General features: G+C 39.1%; 1 protein-coding gene across 3 annotated transcripts; it reads left to right on the forward strand.

Annotated features, from left to right (window-relative positions):
* Positions 1-4,909: 4,909 nt before the first annotated feature.
* On the forward strand, positions 4,910-16,895 carry LOC136851435 (keratin-associated protein 10-8-like). Of its 3 annotated transcripts, XM_067125517.1 has the most exons (7): positions 4,910-5,573; positions 8,860-9,097; positions 11,524-11,778; positions 12,622-13,053; positions 14,911-15,060; positions 15,475-15,606; positions 15,877-16,895. In XM_067125517.1, exons 1-7 carry the CDS (start codon positions 5,421-5,423, stop codon positions 15,924-15,926), a joined length of 1,410 nt encoding a protein of 469 aa, XP_066981618.1. In that variant the 5' UTR covers positions 4,910-5,420; the 3' UTR covers positions 15,927-16,895. The 3 variants fall into 3 exon arrangements, with proteins under 3 accessions (XP_066981618.1, XP_066981620.1, XP_066981619.1); XM_067125519.1 differs by lacking the exon at positions 11,524-11,778 and having other exon boundaries at positions 4,912-5,573; XM_067125518.1 differs by lacking the exon at positions 14,911-15,060 and having other exon boundaries at positions 4,920-5,573; positions 15,877-16,893.
* Positions 16,896-24,845: the final 7,950 nt, after the last annotated feature.

Consider the following 24,845-nt stretch of genomic DNA (forward strand, 5'->3'; position numbering starts at 1 on the left):
TTTTTTCCGTTGTACAGTTTTACGGCTTCAGTATAATGAAGCATTTGCCCAGAAGACTGTAATGCCTTTTTGAGCATATGGCATTTCTTTTTGCTTGACATTATTATTATTATTATTATTATTATTATTATTATTATTATTATTATTATTATTATTATTATTCAGAAGATGTACCCTGTTCTATGGAAAACCTCCACAGCGGCCATTGACTTGAAATTCAAAGCTTCCAAAGAATATTGTGTTCATTTGACAGAAGTTACTGAAGGTAGTAGGAAATACGGAAAGAAAATTAAAAAAAAATGAATTAACAAAGTAATAAATAAACAGGTAAAAATGTAAGTAAATTATTAAAATACAAGGAGAATTGTTCTAGGGTAGTAGTGCATTAATATGCCGTCCGAACTTGGCGATGTAAACATCAGAAGTCTACTCCCCACAGTTCGTAGTATTATTACATCAAATAATAAGTCGCTCCGACTTGATACGATAAGAACAAGACGTAAGGGACTCAGGTCACGATGCGGAATGCTCTTCGAGGTGTAGGATCCATCTCTTCCTATTCTCTCACGTTCGCTTGTTCATCTCCAGGTCCTTCTAGACGAGGGGCAGTCAGTAGCCGCCCCTACCCCCAGGTCTTCACGTTAAAAGAAAATGTCTTTTTAATATTTACTTGAAATATAGTGTCATTTCATTTCCCATCAGACAAAATATCAATTAATAGATCTTCGTGTCTAGAATGACGCTCTCAGGATTGATTGACCTCAAGTGATGTCTGGTTTTTAGTTTAGTTTATGTGGAAGGTAGGCTTCTCTCTCTCTCTCTCTCTCTCTCTCTCTCTCTCTCTCTCTCTCTCTCTCTCTCAAACATACTGTATATTTACTGTATATTTATATATGTATATATATATATATATATATATATATATATATATGTGTGTGTGTGTGTGTGTGTGTGTGTGTGTGTGTGTGTGTAGAGAGAGAGAGAGCAGGGGAACGGACTGAAGAAAATGGTCTAACATTTTTTTTTACCTATACTATATCTATTATCTTTTGTTACAGAGCGGCATAAGACTACACACACACATTTATATATACTTTGTATATGCATACAATGAGAGAGAAAGAGTTATGACATTCTGATGTTTAAAAATACTCTCATATATCTGTTGAAAGATATATACTGTATATATGTTAGATTATGTTCAGTTGGCATGTTGTTTCCAGATGTTGTAATGATTCATACGTTTTATTATCAGAGTCTGTTTTTATTCCTGATAAAGGAACTCATTAGACTTATCGGCCAGTGAACCATCGAAGGCACTTGGAATTAAGACGAATTCTTCAATTTTTCAAATAACTGAAGTAATTTAATTTTATTTGCGATTCAGAATCAGTAGCGGTTTCCCTCGGCGGCACATATGCATTAGATTTATTGGTTTTAGATGAATAAGATACTGAAATGTTAAACAGCGATAACATGTGATGATAATGTTTGCAGTGTATTTTAGTAAAAATTACTGGAGTAACTCGACTTCATTCTTGGTTTTGAAGGAACCAACTAATTGCTTTTCATTAAGGTACCTGGACTTTAGATAAAATTCACTGTTAAAAACAGTCGTTTTTAACTTTGAATTTTATGAACAAGAATTTGGAATGTGGAAACCTCCCTGTACCGTTAATAAATAACCCCGTAGGGGGCTAGTGCCGCCAATACACCTCATATGGTGCACTGTAGGCATTACTATAGTTCTTTGCAGCGTCCCTTCGGCGCTAGCTGAGACCCCTTTCATTCCTTTTACTGTACCTACGTTCATATTCTCTTTTCTCCATCTTACTTTCCACCCTCTCCTTTTAGAGCTGAATGACTTCATATGTCCCAGCGCTTGGCCTTTTGGCCTAAGTTTTATACTCCATTCTGCGATTAAGCAATATTCATACGGTTTTTTTTTTTTCGAATCAGAAAGGCGACTTCCTTTTTTGGACATGTGGGTTTGTAAGAAGCCCACGAATGTACGGTAGATTGCTCTGTGATTATCGTTACCTCATTCTGATACCCGGACCCGAGATCGAGTCTCGGCCGGGCATCAGGAAAACTATTTGTCTTCATTTGAATCTAGGCTTAGTGACAAGCAAAAGTTAAGTATACCTTAGTTTAACCAGACCACTGAGCTGATTAACAGCTGATTAGACTTATTTTACGTGGCTAAGAACCAATTGGTTACCTAGCAACGGGAACTACAGCTTATTGTGGAATCCGAAGCACATTGTAACGAGAAATGAATTTCTGTCACCAGAAATAAATCCCTCTAATTCTTCATTAAACGAACGCAGGCCCAGCAGAGTGTTAGCCGAGTACGATAGCGACCAGCCCAATGAGGAACTTTAGTGACAAGCAGTTCCAAAATGTGAAGAAATCGAGAAATTGTGGAGGCATTGTGGCTTATAGATACTAACTATGGATATTTTTATCCCCGTCATCATGCAAGAATCAAGAATGTGATTTATTTTCCATCTTTTAAAGGTCAGTGCCCCTGATCTTTTCGAAGTCGAGTTTCAGAAGATTCGTGATATGAGTAGTTTTCAAATGCCCATCTTGTTTTTTAGACAGAGCCTGACTTAGAACAAAAGGCATATTTTGTTGTGACTCATGAGGCGGACTAGGTGAAAAGGTATATGAAGAAGATTAAAACAACGTAGGAATAATGTTAAAATAGGTAGGATGTCCAAGAGAGTCTTTTATGAATATGATTGATGGTGATAATGGAATAGATTGGACGACGTAAGGGAAATTATATAGGGTAAGGAGTTGCTGAATCGTAATAGAATTATGCTTAAAGACGAAATATGTTAATAACTTGATGAACTCCAGTCAAGGCCTTTGTTAATTTGATAAACTGTTGTTAACATTATTTCAAACAGCTTAGTTTTGAACAGTTCAGTTGCTTTCCATTTAACGTATTGTTGTCACGAGCGACGTAAATAAACTGACATCTTTGTGTTACTTTGCCGTGAAGAGATGCATTTAATAGCACGAAAGTGATTCGTAGTCTTGTATTTTCTTTTTCTCAGCTCAGTTTACGAAAAGCCTTCGTCTGTAGTGTAAAAAAAAAAACTAGGAATGTTATCAATGTAAAAAAAAAAAAAGACAAAACGTAAATGTGGAACCCATGATTTAGCCACCCACTCAATCTACTGCGGTGGTTCTCAAACTGGGAGTATTTGCCCCCGTGGGTGTAACGAAGCTGTTTCTGGGGGCTAACGAGGCACTTTCTAAAAGTAATAGTTCTTTGGAGTAAAATTCAGTACATTTATAAATAATAATAATAAGTAAATAAATTACTTAATAGATAAATAATACAGATTCTTTATTTCTTAAGACTTGAGTAAAAGTAGAATTCATTTCTTAACATAAAATGCATCATAAGTGAAGCATTCCAATATTTTTCTTTCCTGTGTATTATAACTTCACAAAACTGAAGAGGAATGGGGTAGGGAGGGGTAATGGTGATCTATCACACCACTGCTCCTGGGGTAACAACACCAAAAAATTTGAGAACCACTGATCTGGTGGCTTCGTAGACACCTCTGGGCTCACTGTTGCTCCGTCACAGTCCTAAGGTCTGCCCCAAAACAAGTTTCGTGAATGATCGCGGAATCATCAAAGGCCAGCTGTGCGCCTTCCATTCATTGATGTGATTTCCGTCGGCAACCCCTTTATGTTTTCAGCTACACGTAATCAAAAACAGCTTTTGCGCTGTGCGTTGGAAGTGTCAGTAGCCTCCATAGCACGGGAACACAACAGTTTCAAATCATCAGTATAGTATCAGAGCAGGTGTTTCGCTACAAATAATTGACCTAAAATCGTTGGTTTTCCACGATTTTGTGGGCTAATTTTGACGAACCTCTTTTCTCTTTACTAGTGCGATGATGAACAGGACCGTTTCATGAAGAGTTAAAAAAGAAATTATAAGTAAAAAAAAAAAAAGCCTAAACACTGACAAAGCCACGATTCGTAGAGAACATAAATCTCCGTTCAAAAATCTTAACGGTTCGAATCTCGCCAGTGTGAGGGAGAAAACTTCTTCATTTATTTCCTCCAAGGATCAAAGGCTTCCAGTGGAAAGCGTGTCCAAAGATGTGTGAGGAACTTGAGACCCTGTTGATTATAATTTTATCCCCTTCACTGTTATCCTGATAAATAACTGGCTCGCCATGCTAATATTTCGCCTTGTAAAGCGGCGTCAAGTAATCAGGTGAACAGAATAAATAGCAAAGAAGTATTTACGAGTCACCATATTTGTTACAACAGTGGTTCCATTCTGATATAATTGTTCAGAGTGAGAGACGAAGAACAGTCCCATTATGCCGCTGACTTATAAAGAAAACTTCCTAAAACAGAACCCTGAGGAATGACTTGGAAGGAAAAACGCAAATAGTAGATGATTGAAAGCATATCAAAGCAAACTTGGCCAAAATGAACAAGTTTATATAATCATTTACAAAATAAATGAAAATTTCAAGAAGAACTAAAGATTATTGTTATTATTATTATTATTATTATTATTATTATTATTTTATTTTATTACGAACCGCAGATAAATGACCTAAATTCGAATGATTCCAACTTTCCTTTATTATTAGGTTATTATTATTATTATTATTATTATTATTATTATTATTATTTTATTATTATTATTATTATTATTATTATTATTATCTCCTACAAGTTAATTACGTATTTGCTTCGGTGTGTCTGTCAGCTTGTCTATTTGTCTTTTGATTAGCAGGATTATTCAGAAACCTTCTACTTCGATTTTCACAGAAATTAAACTGAAGGTGGACCTCTTGACTGGGGAACAAATGATTGAAATTAGGCAGGGTTCTGGATTTGAATAAGGGATCGTTTAGGTGGGATTTTATTTTTTTGGGGGGGTTGGTCTCTTGGACCTGTCGGAAATTAGCTATCTCCTAAAACTTTGGCGATTAGCCCTTGGTCCACCAAACAGAATGCTCATAAACGAAGAAAGAGAGAAAATGCCGAGTGAAAATGACATGAAAAAGAAGATAAATGTCGCGAATGATTTACAGCTGGAGAGAATTGAGATGCCTGTTGTTCTGTCCCTAATAAAACCAGATGACTCACCGGGAATTCGTTCATCAGACTTCCTGTTCCCAAGAAGAACATTAAGGCCACTCACACGTTGAGACTAAAATTGGGGTCAGACTCACAATATAAAACGGCCAACCACGGGGCTAAGCATCACAGAGCGTTCCGTCGTCAGCGGAACCCTGCAGTAGATCTTGCTGCCACAAGGCACTTGTTTCATCACACAGTAACGACGAGACTTACCAGCAGAGGAAAAGGGAGGAGATCTCACGAAACCTGAAAGCAAACTGAAGTGAGAAGGAAGAGCGGTGGCGATGATGTTCATGCAGAAGTTATTCCTGCTGCTTTTGCCCACGGTGGCACTTGCAGAAAATGCGACAGCGGAAGAGCCCAGGGTGGCACCTGCAGAAGATGTGACAACGGTAGAGTCCAGGGTGGCACTCGCAGAAAATGAGACAACGGAAGAGGTATGGAAAGTTTTTTTGTGGAAATTTTATTGACACTAACTCGTTTTGCAAGTAGTCATTGTTGTTGTCCCCGTAGGGGGTGGGTGGGGGGGAGAGTGCCGTCAGCGCACCTCACGCGGTGCACTGTAGGCATTACTTAAGGTTCTTTGCAGCGTCCCTTCGGCCCCTAGCTGTAACCCCTTTCATTCTTTTTACTTTACCTCCATTCATATTCTCTTTCTTGCTGTGCACCCTCTCCTAACAATTGCTTCATAGTGCAACTGGTAGGTTTTCTTCCTGTTACACCTTTCAAACCTTTCTACTCCCAATTTACCTTTCAACGCTGAATGACCTCATAAGTCCCAGTGCTTGGACTTTGGCCTAAATTCTATATTCCATTCCATTCCACTCATTGTTGTTGTTTTTGTTTCTTCCATCGTTGCTGTTTTACTAGGTTGCACTAGCCACACATTAGCACGGACTCTTGCCTTTCTGAAAACATCCTGTACTCAAGATTACCATCATGTGATTCTTTCAAATACTTTGATACTTGAAGTGGTGTGTATTCATTCCTAGATCCAGTACATTACCAAAACACAACGTTACACCAAATCCTCCCTTTGCACTTGCCTTGAATATCTTTGCTTGTCAGTTGAATATCTTTGCTTTGGATGAAAGAAGAAAAGTATACAGATAAGATGAACTTTTAACAGAATGAGTTATTTTTTTGAGAAAAATCAGTTGTTCACTTTTTCAACGTTAATCTGTTTTTTCAAAATAAGTAAAAATGGATTAACGTTGAAAAGTAATGACATATTTGAACGACATGGTTTTTTTTTTTTTTTTTTAATAAGACTCATTCTGTTAAAAGTTCATCTTATCGTTTATGCGAAGTTTTCATTCTTTCATCCAAAGCAAACGTGATGTCTTTTAAGCTACCTCTTATTTTTTGGTGAACAACTGATTTAAATCCCTCTTACTGTATGCTACTGACAAGCAAAGATATTCAAGGTTCCCCGTGGTGGGTTAGTGCCGTCAGTGCACCTCATGCTTGCACTGTAGGGATTACTTGGTTCTTTTATAGCTGCAACCGTTTTCGCTCCTCTTTTTCCTTTCATTCTCTTTTTCCATCTTAGTTTCCACCCTCTCCTAACAATTGATTCTTAGTGCAACTGCTTTGAGGTTTTCTTCCTGTTAAACCTCTCAAACCTTTTACTGTCAATTTCCGTTTCAGTGCTGAATGACCTCATAGGTCCCAGTGCTTGGCCTTTGACCTAAATTTTATATTCTATTCAATTCAGTCCAGGGGAAAAAAAATCCAGTGACTGCTGTCTATTCACACTCTAAATGCCAAATTCTGGATGAATGCCCTGGGCAGAAAACTTCCACAACATTAGGAATTTCATACTTTTATCCTAGGGCTCATCAGCATCACATCAAACCCGGATATTAAGGCCCTTCCTCTCCTATACCGCTTTTAAACCATCTATCCAGCACTGTAGGCTTTCCTCTACCCCTCCATTCTAGTACTGCCGAATTATGCACTATTGTCCTCCGTCCGTTCCACACGATCAGACCATCTCAGAAGAGTCTCATGCATTTTTTTTTTTTTTTTTACCCAAGATTTAGTGTCGTTTTTCACCCTTTTAGTTCTTCGTAACTGCAATACCACATGAGTTTTCTGACCGGTCTTATTGGTTCTATATACAAATATTTTTCTTTCTTTGCAAAGAAGTTCTGCCCTGTGGATGCTTACATTTGTTGCTTAATAGCCTTATAGGTTTGCCTCAAATGAAAGCCTCTTTCTCTTCTTGAACCGGATTTGGAATTTTCCATTTTCTATTCTGTAACCGGAGTTGGAATTTACCACTTTCTGTTCTTTAACCGGATTTGGAATTTTCCATTTTCTCATCTTTAACCGGATCTGGAACTTTCCATTTTCTATTCTTTAACCGAATTTGAAATTCTCCAATTTCTGTTCTTTAACCGGATTTGGAATTTTCCATTTTCTCTTCTTTAACCGGATCTGGAACTTTCCATTTTTTATTCTTTAACCGAATTTCAAATTTCCCGATTTCTATTCTTTAACCGGATCTGGAATTTTCCATTTTCTCTTCTTTAACCGGATCTAGAAAGTTCCATTTTCTATTCCTTAACCGAATTTGAAATTTTCCAATTTCTGTTCTGTAACCGGATTTGGAATTTTCCATTTTCTCTCCTTTAACTGGATCTGGAACTTTCCATTTTCTGTTCTTTAACCGAATTTGAAATTTTCCAATTTCTGTTCTTTAACCGGATCTGGAATTTTCCATTTTCTCTTCTTTAACCGGATCTGGAACTTTCCATTCTCTATTATTTAACCGGATCTGGAATTTTCCATTTTCTCTTCTTTAACCAGATCTGGAACTTTCCATTCTCTATTCTATAACCGAATTTGAAATTCTCCAATTTCTATACTTTAACCGAATTGGAAATTTTCCAATTTCTCTCCTTTAACCGGATTTGGAATTTTCCATTTTCTCTTCTTTAACCAGATCTGGAACTTTCCATTTTCTATTCTTTAACCGAATTTGAAATTTTGCAATTTCTATTCTTTAACCGAATTTGGAATTTTCCAATTTTTCTTCTTTAACCAGATCTGGAACTTTCCATTTTCTATTCTTTAACCGAATTTAAAATTTTCCAATTTATATACTTTAACCGAATTTGGAATTTTCCATTTTCTCTCCTTTAACTGGATCTGGAACTTTCCATTTTCTGTTCTTTAACCAAATTTGAAATTTTCCAATTTCTGTTCTTTAACCGGATCTGGAATTTTCCATTTTCTCTTCTTTAACCGGATCTGGAACTTTCCATTGTCTATTCTTTAACCGGATCTGGAATTTTCCATTTTCTCTTCTTTAACCGGATCTGGAACTTTCCATTCTCTATTCTTTAACTGGATCTGGAATTTTCCATTTTCTCTTCTTTAACCGGATCTGGAATTTTCCATTCTCTATTCTTTAACCGAATTTGAAATTTTCCAATTTCTATTCTTTAACCAAATTGAAAATTTTCCAATTTCTGTTCTTTAACCGGATTTGGAATTTTCCATTTTCTCTTCTTTAACCGGATCTGGAACTTTCCATTTTCTATTCTTTAACCGAATTTGAAATTTTCCCATTCCTATTCTTTAACCGAATTTGGAATTTTCCAATTTTTCTTCTTTAACCGGATCTGGAACTTTCCATTTTCTATTCTTTAAATACTTTAACCGAATTTGAAATTTTCCAATTTCTCTTCCTTAACCGGATTTGGGATTTTCCAGAACGTTTCGGAGGACATCGCCTTCGACACGGGCGTGTTCGGGAACGAAACAAACACCACCATGTCCTACGAGGAGGTGGAGGCAAAGACCTTCTGCAGGGACACGATCGGCCAGTGTCACAACGAAGGCGGTGTCTGCATGACGTCACACAGCATCAAGAGCTGGGGATCCGGTGGTCAGTGCTCCTCGACCAAGACCTTCTCCTCCGGAAATTGCCCAGTTTGCCACTGTTGCATAGGTGAGTCTCTCTCTCTCTCTCTCTCTCTCTCTCTCTCTCTCTCTCTCTCTCTCTCTCTCTCTCTCTTATCGTTGGTGTGATCACATCTCTTCTTTAACTACTTTTCTGTTTCTCATGTTTTGTACCTCATTCACACACATTCTCTTGTGCCAGTTGCCAGTTCTCTCTCTCTCTCTCTCTCTCTCTCTCTCTCTCTCTCTCTCTCTCTCTCTCTCTCTCTCTCTCTCTCTCTCACTGCATCTGCATCTGGTCAGTGTACGTAAATATTGTACTTATTATTATTATTATTCAGTAGATGAAACCTATTCTTGTGGAACAACACAGGGGCCACTGACTTGAAATTCAAACTTCCAAAGAACTTGGTGTTCATTAGGAAGAAGTAAGGGGAGTAAAGGCAAATACAGAAAAAGAGATCAAACTTATTAAAAAAAATTAACAAATAAATAGATAGATAAAAATTTATTAAAATGCAAGAGGAATAGTATTGGGGTAGTCATGCATTGCATTTTCGCTTGAACTTCTGAAGTTCCAATTGGAAGACTCCCTCTGGGAGTCTGTTCCAATTGGAAGACTCCCTCTGGGAGGCTGTTCCACAGTCCAACAGTGAGAGGAATAAAGGACCTCTGGAACTGAGAAGTTCTACAGAGAGGCACATTCACTGCAAATTGGTGCTGTTGTTCAGCGAATCTGGTTGCTCTCGGCAGATAAAGGGGATCAGGGATCAATTGAGAATGTGAAAGATCTCTGTTTAGACACCACTTATGAAAAAGTGACAAACAAGACACCATCCTTCGATGGTTCAAGTCATAACTGCTACTATTAGGAAACATAAACCTACCACCACGAACCGCTCATTTAAAAAGGATAAATCTCTGGCAGAAGCAGACATCCACACAGGAGAACAGTATTCCAGTAAAGAAAGTACAAATGACCCAAAACAGGTTGCATTGATTTTATCATTGTTATAAATATGTCAGGCCTTCCGAGCAATACCTAACTTTCGTGCGGCATTTGCTGAAACTTTAATTAGATGTCTCAAAAGTGAGATGTGAGTCAAAAGTTACACCTAGAATATTTAAGACTTCAGACTCATTCAGCAAAGTTCTATCCACCGGAAGGGGAGTGTGGCGTGGGCAATCTGTGCAAGATCTGCTAATTAACAGTGTTTTCGCTTTGCTGGAGTTTATCCTCATACCCCACCGATTGAGGCTGAGAGCAACTTCATTTCTCATAAGTGGAAACTTTCATGCTGAACAATCTTGTTTTCCAGGCCAACAACCATATCACTTATGTAGACTAAAATTAACAGTGGACCAAGAACACTGCCCTGTGGAACTCCAGACTCAATACGTCTTAGTTCACTAAAGATCCCGTCCACAGCAACTCACTGCTGCCTGCTTGTAAGAAAATCTTGAAGTAATCCTAAAACATATCCCTCCTTGTGATTTCCTATATCGAAAGCAGCACTAAAATCTATTTGAATTACTCTGCACTCAAAACCCTTATCAAAGTTCCCTTGCAAATGGCATGTCAAGTCTAAAAGAGCATCGGAGGTACCTAACTGCTTCCTGTACGCATATTGACTATCAGCTAATAATCCTTTAGATTCAACATACTTATATAGTGGCTTAAAAATCAGTTTTTCCGCAACTTTGGAGAACACAGGGAGAATAGAGATTGGCCTGTAGTTACTGCAGTCAGCAGATATGCCACTCTTTGAAACTTAATTTTCATATTCTTAATTTTCATACTTTTATTCTCCAGCTCTGTTAAGCCTAATTCGTATGTTCGATTCAAGCGTGCATTTTTCCATGCTTGTATGAAAGACCTGAAATGGAATATTTTCGTTTTACTGTTTCTGTACTTATGTGTTCCCATGTTTGTTACATATCTGGCCTTTACGCTTTAGTGTTCCGTACAAGTTGAATGAAATGAACTTAAGTTTCTGAGTTGGTATTCAAGAACACGTCATCCATTTTTTTTCCTGACAGAAGCAGTAGGAAAATTAGTTTTATATGCAGACCGAAGGACAACAACAACTACTCGGTTTTCCTGAGGCGACTCATTCACGCATAGTTTTGTAGAGAGAGAGAGAGAGAGAGAGAGAGAGAGAGAGAGAGAGAGAGAGAGAGAGAGAGCATGGATTCTCATCCTCGGTTCGTGAACCAGGTGTTTGACAGTCAGAGAGAAAGAGAAAGAGTATGATTACGATGTTGATGACTAGTTGCATAATAAAAGCATGGCATTTCAAACCAACTCTTAAAATCGAGTGTAATGCTGTTTTTGACTTTATTGTGTCACGTTAGAACCCATTCAGTGCCAGGTCATAAGGGTATAAAACCTAGCAACTCGAGGGATGCTTTGTGTCGAAAATGTTACGAAGCATTGCTAAGGAGTGACCAGGAAGTTGTCTCCCTGTCTGCCAGGGATGAGATGCTCGCAGACCAAATCCTGCGAGAGCTGCCGCGGAAAATGTGACACCAAATGTTCTACTGTCCAGCGTCCCTACGACGACTTGTGCAGTTATGGGAGTTGTACGTGTTGTCTACCACCTTGCGAGACTTCTTCCTCCTGCCTAGCCAAGGGGGGCCGTTGTATAGACGACAGGCTTTCATGCGGGGGTCAGACATCAAAAGACTGTCCCGGTCACAACTGCAAGTGTTGTGTTAATCCGCCGCCACGTAAGTAAAAGCAACTTCGCTGCAAGATATTAATATTTTCAAGTTGGTATACCTGACCACTTGGTCATACTGCAGACCCTCGCAGAGATAAACAAGAAATAGGAGAGACAGACAGAGGTAACTTGGATGAGATCTAAGCTGAATTAACATTGATGACCGCGCTGGCTGTTACACAATCATGGATGCCCCTTTGCCACCATCTTTTATCGTAATGTAAACACTGGCTCTTCCACCAAGTACCGGATGTTGTTTCTGCCTGAAAATTCTCTGATGAATTAGAAAGTGTGACGTGAAAACTGTTGTATCTGTTTGCAAACATGGTGATGAAGTCGATGATAATTGTGAAACTTCTCTACTTCAGCAACATTGTCACTGATACTACGAATAATAATTAATCATCATCATCATCATATAATTTGTCTCCTGTTCTTACAGTTTTCCTTTTTTGTATCATTGCTCATCCATGTTAAATGTGCAGGAATTTAGAATAATTACATTTCATGTGCCATTTCCAAATTCCATACAACCTCATGAATTTCCTGGAGTCTTAAGAAATTCACCTTAATGTACTGTGAATATGAATTTCCTTTAGTCAGTTTATTTCACTTCACTAAAAAGTTTCTTTGTTTTTAAATTAATATGCTCTTAACCATAATGTAAAATGCATTTTTAATTATCTTTTGAATACCTTGTAACTTTCTTGAATAACATTTCAGTTCCGTTTTCTAGAGTCGGCCCTCGTAGTCAGTTTCCTTGTGTTGTTTTCCTGTTGCTTGAATTGACTACTATATCATCTGGAGAGCCTCTTCCTTGAATTGACTATTGGTTTATTTACTATCCTAGCCATTAAGCCTCCTCCCCATCCCGAAGTCTGCCGTACAACCTCGGAATGTAAGCACAGAGGGGGTTACTGTTGTGGTCGTGAACACTGTACAAGTGGACATTTTGCCAAGAAATACTGTGATGGAGGGCACGACTGTGGTTGCTGTATAAATCGCCCAGAGCCTGAAAAGTGCCGTACAACCTCGGAATGTAAGCACAAAGGGGGTTACTGTTGTGGTCGTGAACACTGTACAAGTGGACATTTTGCCAAGAAATACTGTCATGGAGGGCACGACTGTGGTTGCTGTATAAATCGCCCAGTGCCTGAAAAGTGTGATACAACCTCGGAATGTAAGCAAAAAGGGGGTTACTGTTGTGGTCGTGAACACTGTACAAACGGACATTTCGTCAAGAGATACTGTCATGGAGGGCGTGACTGTGGTTGCTGTTTGAGTAAGTATCTTTCAAGATTTCATGTGGTTTACACTCCTAATTAATTTAATACAAAAGTAATACGTACTTAGCGATAGAATAATTGGATCCACATAGCATTACGCATAAATTTTTTTGGCTCTAGGTGAAATTTTTCTTATAACATCTTATAATGGCTGTTTCTGAGTGCTAGGAAGATAGTATATGGCATGCTTGCAAAAGCTGGTCTATGATTAATTTGCGTCACTATTGCTGTTCTTTTTCCCCATAGGGAGTTGCCACTGTCAGTGCAGTTCTCATGGTGGGCTTCAGGTATTGCTAAAGGGTGTTTGCAGTGTCCCTTTGGCCCTTAGCTGCACCCACTTTTTAGCCTTTTACTTTACCTCCATTTCCTCTTTATTTCTTCAGTCTTACTGACCACCCTCTCTAACTAATATTTCTTAGTGCGGCTGTGTAGTTTTCTCTCAGTTGCATCTTTAGATCCTTGTACAGGTAGTCCTGGAGACTTTCAAAGATACAAACTTCCTGGCCCACAAGATACATTGGACATGCGAAGCGTATTTCATGCATTTCATTGCCGCTTTTTCAAGGAAATAATAAAGGTTTTTATTTTAAAGACGAGACCAAATTGTCTTGATAGAAATCTTAATTTCCATACAGTGCTGTATGCCAGAGGCTAACTGCAATGCGGGATGCGTAGGCTAACTTTGTTGGGCTTAAAAACAAATGGAATTTACAAATGAGGTCTCGGAACGGAACTTGTTCGAGGACTACCTGTACTTCATCTCCTTTATTGTCTGGATCTCTCTATCTTGCTGTCCAACCACTCCAACTCCCCCTTTTCACTGTCTAGGTGCAGAATGGCCATAAGTGCCTGAGTGCTTGGCTTGACTGCCTAAATTTCATAAAACCATCATTGTTGGTAAAATTAATCATAATGAAACCTACACAACTAATTGAAGAGAGTGGCCCATATTTGAATCACTGACAAATGCAGACTTCATGTGCATGAAGTTGTGAACTAAATAAATGCAGCAGACTTGCTAAATTGATGACTGGGTCTTTGCTGCCACAGCTAAGGCTCATCAGCCTACAACTTGTGAAACAACCAAGAAATGTAAAAGAAAAGGTGGCATCTGTTGCCATGAAGCCAGTTGCAAGCATGGATCCTTCGTCAAAAAATACTGTGGGAAAGGAAAAAACTGTGGCTGTTGTATCAGTAAGTGACTTGTGGCTGTGGAGGATTGTTTCAACTTCTTTAAACTGCATCTCAAGGATATCTTTCTCATTCAATGCATGCTGGGTCATCCTGTCTGCTGGACCTCAGAGAATCCTCCATTAACTCATTTTCAGCTCTTCGATCAACTTCATTTAACTTCCGCTGTCTACTGTACTGCTCGATATGGTCTTCCTCATGTTTGCGGTGGAGTTCCTCAGAGCTTTACTTGCTCACCCAGTCTCATTCTTCTTTGTTAGCAACTTTGTAAAACCTGTAGAAGAGTAATTCCTATATACTCTCCTTCCTTCATTTGGTAGCTTTCTGTTGTTTTAACTTCCTTATATTTAATTTTCATTATCTGTCTTACCTGTAGAACATTTCTGTATGCAGAACTCATAATGTAATGTTATTTTCTGTTTCCAGGACAGTTTTTGCCTATTTTTCTCTTCATTGCTCTTGCAGAACTGCGACTGCTTTCAATCCTGATGAAAGTGAACCTTCGTTGTTAATTCTTCTTCATATAAGCCTTTGTTTGATATATGCATTAATACAAGTATGTACGCATGAACATACAGATGTGCTATATGAAGTGTTTGAATAGTTGATTATCATTTCATTCACTGTCGTATGAAGTTAATTATTAGCTCCCTCATCCTCAGATAAGCCTGAGCCACCTCATCATTCAGAGTGCAAAACAACTAGTCAGTGCCAAAGAAGGGGAGGTATGTGTTGCGACAAATCCAGTTGTGGCGATGGTCACTTCATGAATAGCCACTGTGGGTCATCTGAAGACTGTGGCTGCTGCGTCAGTAAGACATTAAGCTTATCTCTTTACTCTTCATGATTTGTTAAAGGTCCATACCTTCATGGATTCTCACTATTTACTTTGGGCAACAAGAAGTGCCTTTTAATTGCATGGCTAAGGAAATTGTTATTCGGTGAAACTGAATAACTGTTATCCGTGCATGCTGTCTCTCAGAAGAGAATTACTCCATCAAATTATGCAGCAAGAGCACATAGCGAGTGTACCATATGTGCCCAGTCGAATGGTTTAGATTAAGCCAGCAGATGGCTGTGGAAAATCTGCTCGTGATGTTTCCATCTATTATCTTTAATTCTAGCACGTTTTTCATCTTCAGTAGCTTTACTGCGGCAAGGCCTAGCCTAATGCTCGTCATTTCTTAGAGTGACAGAAATGACTGTGATTACTTTCTCATTCACAGAAGAGTCTTGCCAGGAGAAACAGTCCTGCACGAGAGCTAAGGGTCGTTGCAAGTCGAGCTGCCAGTCTCACGAGTCCGAGCATCACGGCGGATGCAGTGGAAGTGGATGCAAGTGCTGTTGCCCCAAATCGCGTGAGTATTAGAAGAGTTGTCTTCATTCACACTTTATGCCCCAATTCAGAGCAAAGAGGTGAACCTATGTTGATATCGGAACGTCATAAAAAGTTTAGCCTTTCACAGGAGTCATAGTCATGGAGCCGCAAAAACTGTAGGAGAAATATTCATGTTGCAGTTTAACGTTGCTAACAAGCTAGCATTTCTTTGATATTAAAATCCAAAAATCAAATGCTCAGATGAAATAATGTTCAACAAAAATTCAAGGATATCCTCTTTACATTTCAGACCCATCGCCATATGGCCGTGAAGTCACCACTGATGAAGAAGCTAACTAGAACTTTGTGGTGTAAGTGGATTATGGAGGAGTGTACCATCTTTCCTCCCACAGCTCACCAAGGAAAAAATCTGTCTTTCAAGAGAAATTCAAATGATCTCGTCTGTTGAAAAATTTGACACAAATTATTTTTTATAAATCTCTATCTTTTGTTCCTCCGTCCTTTACTCAGTACAAAGTACATCATGTAGATGATTTCCAGTCTTCTTGTTGTCCTGTTCATTGCTAATTTTTCCCTGCTTTGCACAGTTACGGATAACTTCACAAAAAAAAGAAAACACATACCTGCAGGAAAAAATTAAGATGAAGCAACCGAACGAGGCCTGGCCCATGATTAGCAGAGAAGTAAAAATAGGAAAAGGAATCGCTACAACTTTTTGTGCCCCTCCAAAAATGCGAATGGTATTTAGCGAAGAGGAAAAGCCACTGCCATAAGACTGTGAAGATAAATAAAGAAGGGTTGTCGCAGAGTACGAATGGAAGTAGATAAAAGAAGAACCAGAGTACGAATTGAGGGAAACACAGAAGGGCCAGCGCTGAGTAATGATGAAGACTGTAATAGTCTATGTTTAATGTACACTTTGTACCTGTGTCTGAGGAAGAGGAAACGATTGTTAGGGAAATATAAAGATTACATGGGCAGTTACAAAATTTTTTTCAAATCATGACACTGCCATGTTTGGAATATGGAATCTGATGCCCAGTCTATTGTACTTTGGTTATCTTGGCAGACGTGCTTTTGTTGAAGTTTATAATGAACTTACTTTTGTTATGTTACATTATTTTTGTTATGTTTTCTTTTGCCCTTAAACTTAAGAAACTTAAGGAATAAGAATTTCTTGTTTACTCTCCCCAGATGCTTATAAGGTACTGGGGAGAAAACCTTACTGTGGAAATAAAATTTTTCCACCCTTGCAACTTTATTTTGAGGGAGGCCGTACTATATTTTGTTTATTTTTTCTTTGCACTTTCATATGTTTCAATAAATTGAATTTCAAGCAGATTCTGCTTTCTCTAAACCCTTGAATTATCATTGGCGTGCAAGTTTTAAGGGATAAACTACACCCAGTGTCTCATTTTATCACCTGTGGTGAAGTGGGGCTAAACAAACCCTGTGTTAGAGTGATTATAATTATATATATATATATATATATATATATATATATATATATATATATATATATATATATATATATATATATATATATATATATATATATATATATATATATATATATATATATATATATATATATATATATATATATATATATATATATATATATATATATATATATATATATATATATATATATTATATATATATATATATATATGTATATATATATATATATATATATATATATATATATATATATATATATATATATATATATATATATATATATATGAAAATACAAATAATTAGTGATATATTTCTCAGTGAAAAATACCATGAATGGGTGAATATTTCTTCAAATAATGGGTAGATATGTTTCACAGAGAAACCACGAATGCGTGAGTCTAATCAAATAATGAGAATGTTTCAGAAGATATGGGGGTTTATATATATGATATATATATATATATATATATATATATATATATATATATATATATATATATATATATATATATATATATATATATATATATATACATTCTCTGGTTTCTCTGTGAAACAGTGAGGCAAGGCAGAATCATGACTCGCGAGGGTATCTGCTGAAGGCGGCGAGAGAGAGGAGACGTGCCTTTGGTTGAGCCTCCGCTGGGGTTAGGAGAACCCGTCTCTCTTGCTACCGACACTGGCAGCGGCACCAGGCCGGGCGAAGAGAGGGGGTTTGGAGTTGGATCCCTTGGAGGGGGATCAGGGCGTGCTCTGACACTGGCACTGGCACTGGCGCTGGTAGCGATGTGGTAGTGGTCTCGTCTGTCTGGACGAACGGAGATTGGCACTGCTCAGTGCGCCCAAGTGGCACTGGCAGAGGAGTTGATGGGCGAGATTCTCCTGAAGGGAGATCTGGCTGGCGCCTCGGCACTGGCACTGAGGCAGTGCTGGGCACTGGACTTAGATCTGGAGGATTATTTGGGGAATTTGGACCCCGGAATTGTCGTGGTTTGGAGGGGGACATAAAGTCCTGACCCAGGAGGACGTCATAGCCTCCTGGAATGTGTTTCGCTACAGCGAGATAAAACGTCCTGGCTTTGCGGGGTCTGATGACCCTCAGTTGGACCATAGGGAGGATCATTTTGTAGCGATTCACTCCCTCGATCGTTACTAAGTCCTGCCTGTTTATCACTGCCCCATAGGGAATTCTGTCTCTGTGCCCGAGTCATCAAATGCAGGATCACTGTACTTACCCTGGGGAGGGGCTACATAGATGGGACCTTCTTAGGGTTGGAATTAGTCACCGATAAGGTGACGGAGACAGGTTTGGAGTTATTATTAGGGCATTTCACCCATGATGCAGAATGCCCATAGACATTGCAGGAGGTGCAGTAATTTTTGCTATAATCCTTTTGCACTGCCCCTGGGGAGGGCACAGGCATGTTATGTGATAGGGGGCGGGGAGAGGGCTTGGCATTTACGGTGGGCTTATTTCGGCACTGTTCATTGGGATGCCCCATCTTATTACAGTACCCACATACGGCGTGTTTCGAGCATTGCCCATTCTTCTGCTGAGGGGCACTTGAGAGCCAGGAGGGTGGCTGAATCTTCTTCTTCAGGGATCTCTCCTGGGGGTGATGGGTATCCCAGACATCAGCTAACCTGCAGCAATCTGCTAAGGTCGGGGGCTCCTTCTCGGCAATATACGTGATGAGGGCTGGAGGGGCATAGAGCAGGAAGTGTTCTATCTTCATTTGTTCAATGGCCTCGTTGAGGGTCGTAACCCCCATATACTCAAACCATTTGGCATGGGCGCACTCAGACTGGTAGGCCCAGTCTGCCCAGGTCTGGTTTACTTCCTTAACTTACCCTTGCCAGCGCCTCCTCCAGCGTTCAGAGGTTATTTCGTACACCTTGGCGATAGTCTGGTGGACGATGTCCCAGTTTTCTTGCTCCTGCGGCGGGAGAGCTTTGTAGGCAATAAGGGCCTTCCCTCCAAGGAACTTGCCCAACACCAGGGAGAGTTCGGCAGCACTCAGAGGGTAGGCCTTTAAGACTGTCTCGGCAGTGTTGAGCGACACCTGTGGCTCGGCCTCCATCCATTTTGGCATGCAGGCAAGTGCCTGGCTGAAGGCACTCATCCCCTGGGTGGCAGGTGGAGGCGAAGGGTCACGTCGTTGCAGCAGCGCGAATTCGTGGGCACGCTGCTTGTCCTTTTGTTCCCTTTCCACAGTCTCTCATCTCTACTGAGCCTGTCTCTCCGCTTCTCGTTTCTCTTGAACCAGTCTCGCTGCTGCTCATTCCTGTCTCTCTGCTTCTCCTCTTTTCTCTTGAGCCAGTCTCTCTGCTTCTCGTTCCTGTCTCTCTGCTTCTTCTCATTTCTCTTGAGCCATTCTCGCTGCTTCTTCTCTTCTCTCTTGGGCCTCCCTTTCTGCCTCTCTCTCTCTCTGCCTTTATCGCATCCATCCTCTCCTGTACCCAGTCTTTTAGTTCTTTCCCGGAAAGGCCAAGTTGCTTCCTGGAGGACATGAAGAACTTGAAATCCTCACTCTGCTGAGATCTTGCTGTCATTTTGCAGGTGGGAGAGGACACAACTATTACACAAAATTAATTTTCAAGAGGGAGGAGAATTTGGAAATTTTCCCAAAGGACGTATGAATGATCGGCTGCCCCGACGCAGCAGGCTACAGCGGGGAATTAGGAATTGGAATTCTCTGGTCTCCCAAGGTACCGACAGAGCGGGCTGATTGGGGACAAATGATTGGGGTACCAACAGATGACTTGGGGACGAGATTGAATGATTGGTCTCCCAATTTACCGACAAAGCAGGCTGATTGGGGACGATAATTAGCAAATGATTGGTCTCCAAGGTACCAACCGGGCTGATTGGGGTACCGCAAATGATTGGTCTCCCGGGCTGACGAAACGGGCTGACTTTGGGACGAGATTGGAAATATTGACTCTCTAGGAGAATTCCCGCACAGACGAGGTCTGATTAGCGAGGGCGCTAATTTTACTTACTTAGGGAGAAGTTTTATTCTCAATGGCAATTAGGTGGGTTAATCCCAAATTCATAATAGATATGCAACACACACAGCAGTAGTAAAGCACAAAACAAAACAAACAAAAAACAGAACAATACAGAACATATAAATATCAGACCCCCTAATAATGCAAACAATTTGGCGGAGCAAGCCAAGGGAAAGCAAAGTAAAATCAAACAAACAAATTTTCACACATTTCCTAACTGTGCGACGAATGTCGGTCAAGGCCGTTTGCCTCCCTGTCTGTTATCTTATAGGCCGCTGGGCCCGCTGTTTGCAACGAATGAATGAATGAAGTTAATGCTTGTTAACAGACGCGGTACTTCCCCAAACGGAGGGAACAAAATGACGCGTATTGAACTCTATCAGTTCTTCGCTTTGCCTAGCATAATATACAATTTCGCCCTATTTCTAGACAAGAGGGAGGGTTAGTCATCACTGTTAGTCTGACTTTTCGAACACGTGTTTGCAGTCGGTTTCTCGCGCCTACTTAAAAGATTCGATTTCGAAATCACATGTTTTCACAGGAGGAATACCCGCGCTATTCCTTTAATGGGTTAGAGCCTAAATATTACCTATTTGAATGGCATGCAAGCCATGTGCAAAGGCTTTCAAAAGCTAAATTTCGGCGATCTTCTCTCGTTTTCCTTTGACATGCGCCCTACTATAAGAAAAAAAAAATTCCTAGGTTTAGCCACGTTTGCTAAAATTTCCTACTCTAAATAAACACAGTATACTTACGCAGAACTTCCTTGGCGTGTTGCGCTGGCTTTTCAAAGGTTCGTAATCTGTCTTTTATCCAGCTTAGCTGAGCTAATTGCTGATTTTACACATTCCAACACAAACAAACAAAAGGGACGGGGGGGGATGCAATCGTTATGAGAATCACTGGTCAGGTCGCCATTTTTATATGTTTCCTGGTTGATTGACCTCAAGTGATGTCTGGTTTTTAGTTTAGTTTATGTGGAAGGTAGGCTTCTCTCTCTCTCTCTCTCTCTCTCTCTCTCTCTCTCTCTCTCTCTCTATGTATATATATATATTATATATATATATTATATATATATATATATATATATATATATATATATATATATATATATATATATATATATATATATATATATATATATATATATATATATATATATATATATATATATATATATATATATATATATATTATATATATTTATATATATATATATATATATATATATTTATATATATATATATATATATATATATATATATATATATATATGTGTGTGTGTGTGTGTGTGTGTGTAGAGAGAGAGAGAGAGAGAGAGAAAGCAGGGGAACGGACTGAAGAAAATGGTCTATGCTATATCTATTGTCTTTTGTCACAGAGTGGCATAAGACTACACACACACATTTATATACACTGTATATGTATATGCATACAATGAGAGAGAAAGAGTTATGACATCCTGATGTTTAAAAATACTCTTATATATCTGTTGAAAGATATATAAGACATACTGCATATATATATATATATATGTGTGTGTGTGTGTGTTTGTGTTAGATTATGTTCAGCTGGCATGTTGTTTCCAGATGTTGCAATGATTCATATGTGTTATTATCAGAGTCTGTTTTCTTCCTGATAAGGAACTCATTAGACTTATCGGCCATAATTCTAAGGCACTTAGAATTATGGTGAATTCTTCAGTTTTTCAAGTAACTGAAGGAATTTCATTTTATTTGCGATTCAGAATCAGTAGCGGTTTCCCTCGGCGGCACATATGCATTAGATTTATTGGTTTTAGATGAATAAGATACTGAAATGTTAAACAGCGATAACATGTGATGATAATGTTTGCAGTGTATTTTAGTAAAAATTACTGGAGTAACTCGACTTCATTCTTGGTTTTGAAGGAATCAACTAATTGCTTTTCATTAAGGTACCTGGACTTTAGATAAAATTCACTGTCAAAAACAGTCGTTTTTAACTTTGAATTTTATGAACAAGAATTTGGAATGTGGAAACCTCCCTGTACCGTTAATAAATAACCCCGTAGGGGGCTAGTGCCGCCAATACACCTCATATGGTGCACTGTAGGCATTACTATAGTTCTTTGCAGCGTCCCTTCGGCGCTAGCTACAACCCCTTTCATTCCTTTTACTGTACCTACGTTCATATTCTCTTTTCTCCATCTTACTTTCCACCCTCTCCTTTTAGAGCTGAATGACTTCATATGTCCCAGCGCTTGGCCTTTGGCCTAAGTTTTATACTCCATTCTGCGATTAAGCAATATTCATACGGTTTTTATTTTTTTTCGAATCAGAAAGGCGACTTCCTTTTTTGGACATGTGGGTTTGTAAGAAGCCCACGAATGTACGGTAGATTGCTCTGTGATTATCGTTACCTCATTCTGATACCCGGACCCGAGATCGAGTCTCGGCCGGGCATCAGAAAAACTATTTGTCTTCATTTGAATCTAGGCTTAGTGACAAGCAAAAGTTAAGTATACCTTAGTTTAACCAGACCACTGAGCTGATTAACAGCTGATTAGACTTATTTTACGTGGCTAAGAACCAATTGGTTACCTAGCAACGGGAACTACAGCTTACTGTGGAATCCGAACCACATTATAACGAGAAATGAATTTCTATCACCAGAAATAAATTCCTCTAATTCTTCATTAAACGCAGGCCCAGCAGAGTGCTAGCCGAGTACGATAGCGATCCGCCCAATGAGGAACTTTAGTGACAAGCAATTCCAAAATGTGAAGAAATCGAGAAATTGAGAAGGCATCGTGGCTTATGAATACTAACTATGGATATTTTTATCCCTGTCATCATGCAAGAATCAAGAGTGTGATTTATTTTCCATCTTTTAAAGGTCAGTGCCCCTGATCTTTTCGAAGTCGAGTTTCAGAAGATTCGTGATATGAGTAGTTTTCAAATGCCCATCTTGTTTTTTAGACAGAGCCTGACTTAGAACAAAAGGCATATTTTGTTGTGACTCATAAGGCGGACTAGGTGAAAAGGTATATGAAGAAAATTAAAACAACATAGGAATAATGTTAAAATAGGTAGTATGTCCAATAGAGTCTTTTATGAATATGATTGATGGTGATAATGGGGGAGCCTCGATGGCTCGGTTGGTAGAGCAGCAGCCTCAGACTTCATAAGAGGTCTGTGGCGAGGGTTCAATCCCCGCAGCCGACCGGTCAGAGAAGGCGGACACTTTGCTATCCGTGTAGACACCCCGGGATTACGTATGTAATCAACGGATAGGTTTGCTGAAAGCAAATGGGTGTTATAGACTACTAACACACATAAACAAAGCCACTCCAACATCTTCTAAAAACATAACAAACACCTCACACGTCTTGAACTGTCGACCTAACCGCCCAGTTCTCCTCGCTGCTGGGAGAAAGGGGGCTGGGGATTTGGTACCATACATGTACACATTCATTACCGGGGTCTAAGCGATGTCAGGCAGGGCAGCCGATCGAGGCTACGGCCTACCCCACCGCCAAATCAAAGTCCTTCAAAAGAAGGCATCGTGCATACCCCATATAAAAATGGGAAAAAGCACGTTAAAACGAAGAAGATTGATGATGATAATGGAATAGATTGGACGAACGTAAAGGAAATTATAAAATAAGGAGTTGCTGAGTCGTAATAGAATTATGTATAAAGACGAAAAATGTTAATTTGATGAACTCCAGTCAAGACCTTTGTTAATTTGATAAACTGTTTTTAACATTATTTCAAACAGCTTAGTTTTGAACAGTTCAGTTGCTTTCCATTTAACGTATTGTTGTCACGAGCGACGTAAATAAACTGACATCTTTGTGTTACTTTACCGTGAAGAGATGCATTTAATAACACGAAAGTGATTCGTAGTCTTGTATTTTATTTTTCTCAGCTCAGTTTACGAAAAGCCTTCGTCTGTAGTGTAAAAAAAAAACTAGGAATGTTATGCAATCAATGTAAAAAAAAGACAAAACGTAAAAGGACCCATGATTTAGCCACCCACTCAATCTACTGCAGTGGTTCTCAAACTGGGGGTATTTACCCCAGTGGGGTTAACAAAGCCGTTTCTGGGGGCTAACAAGGCACTTTCTAAAAGTAATAGTTCTTTGGAGTAAAATTCAGTACATTTATAAATAATAATAATAAATAAATGAATAAATAAATAGATTAGTTAATGAATAGATAATAAAGATTCTTTATTTCTTAAGACTTGAGTAAAAGTAGAATTCATTTCTTAACATAAAATGCATCATAAGTGAAGCATTCCAATATTTTTCTTTCCTGTGTATTATAACTTCACAAAACTGAAGAGGAATGGGGTAATGGTGATCTATCACACCACTGCCCCTGGGGTAACAACACCCAAAAAATTTTTGAGAACCACTGATCTGTTGGCTTCGTAGACACCTCTGGGCTCACGTTCACAGTCCACAGTAAGGTCTGCCCCCACAAGTTTTTCGTGAATGATCGCGGAAACATCAAAGACCAGCTGTTCGCCTTCCATTCATTGATGTGATTTCCGTCGGCAACCCCTTTATGTTTTCAGCTACACGTAATCAAAAACAGCTTTTGCGCTGTGCGTTGGAAGTGTCAATAGCCTCCTTAGCACGGGAACACAGTTTCAAATCATCAGTATAGTATCAGAGCAGGTGTTTCGCTACAAATAATTGACCTAGAATCGTTGGTTTTCCACGATTTTGTGGGCTAATTTTCACGAACCTCTTTTCTCTTTACTAGTGCGATGATGAACAGGACCGTTTCA

Source organism: Macrobrachium rosenbergii, chromosome 23 (genome assembly GCF_040412425.1).
Source record: "Macrobrachium rosenbergii isolate ZJJX-2024 chromosome 23, ASM4041242v1, whole genome shotgun sequence".
Lineage (NCBI taxonomy): Eukaryota > Metazoa > Arthropoda > Malacostraca > Decapoda > Palaemonidae > Macrobrachium > Macrobrachium rosenbergii.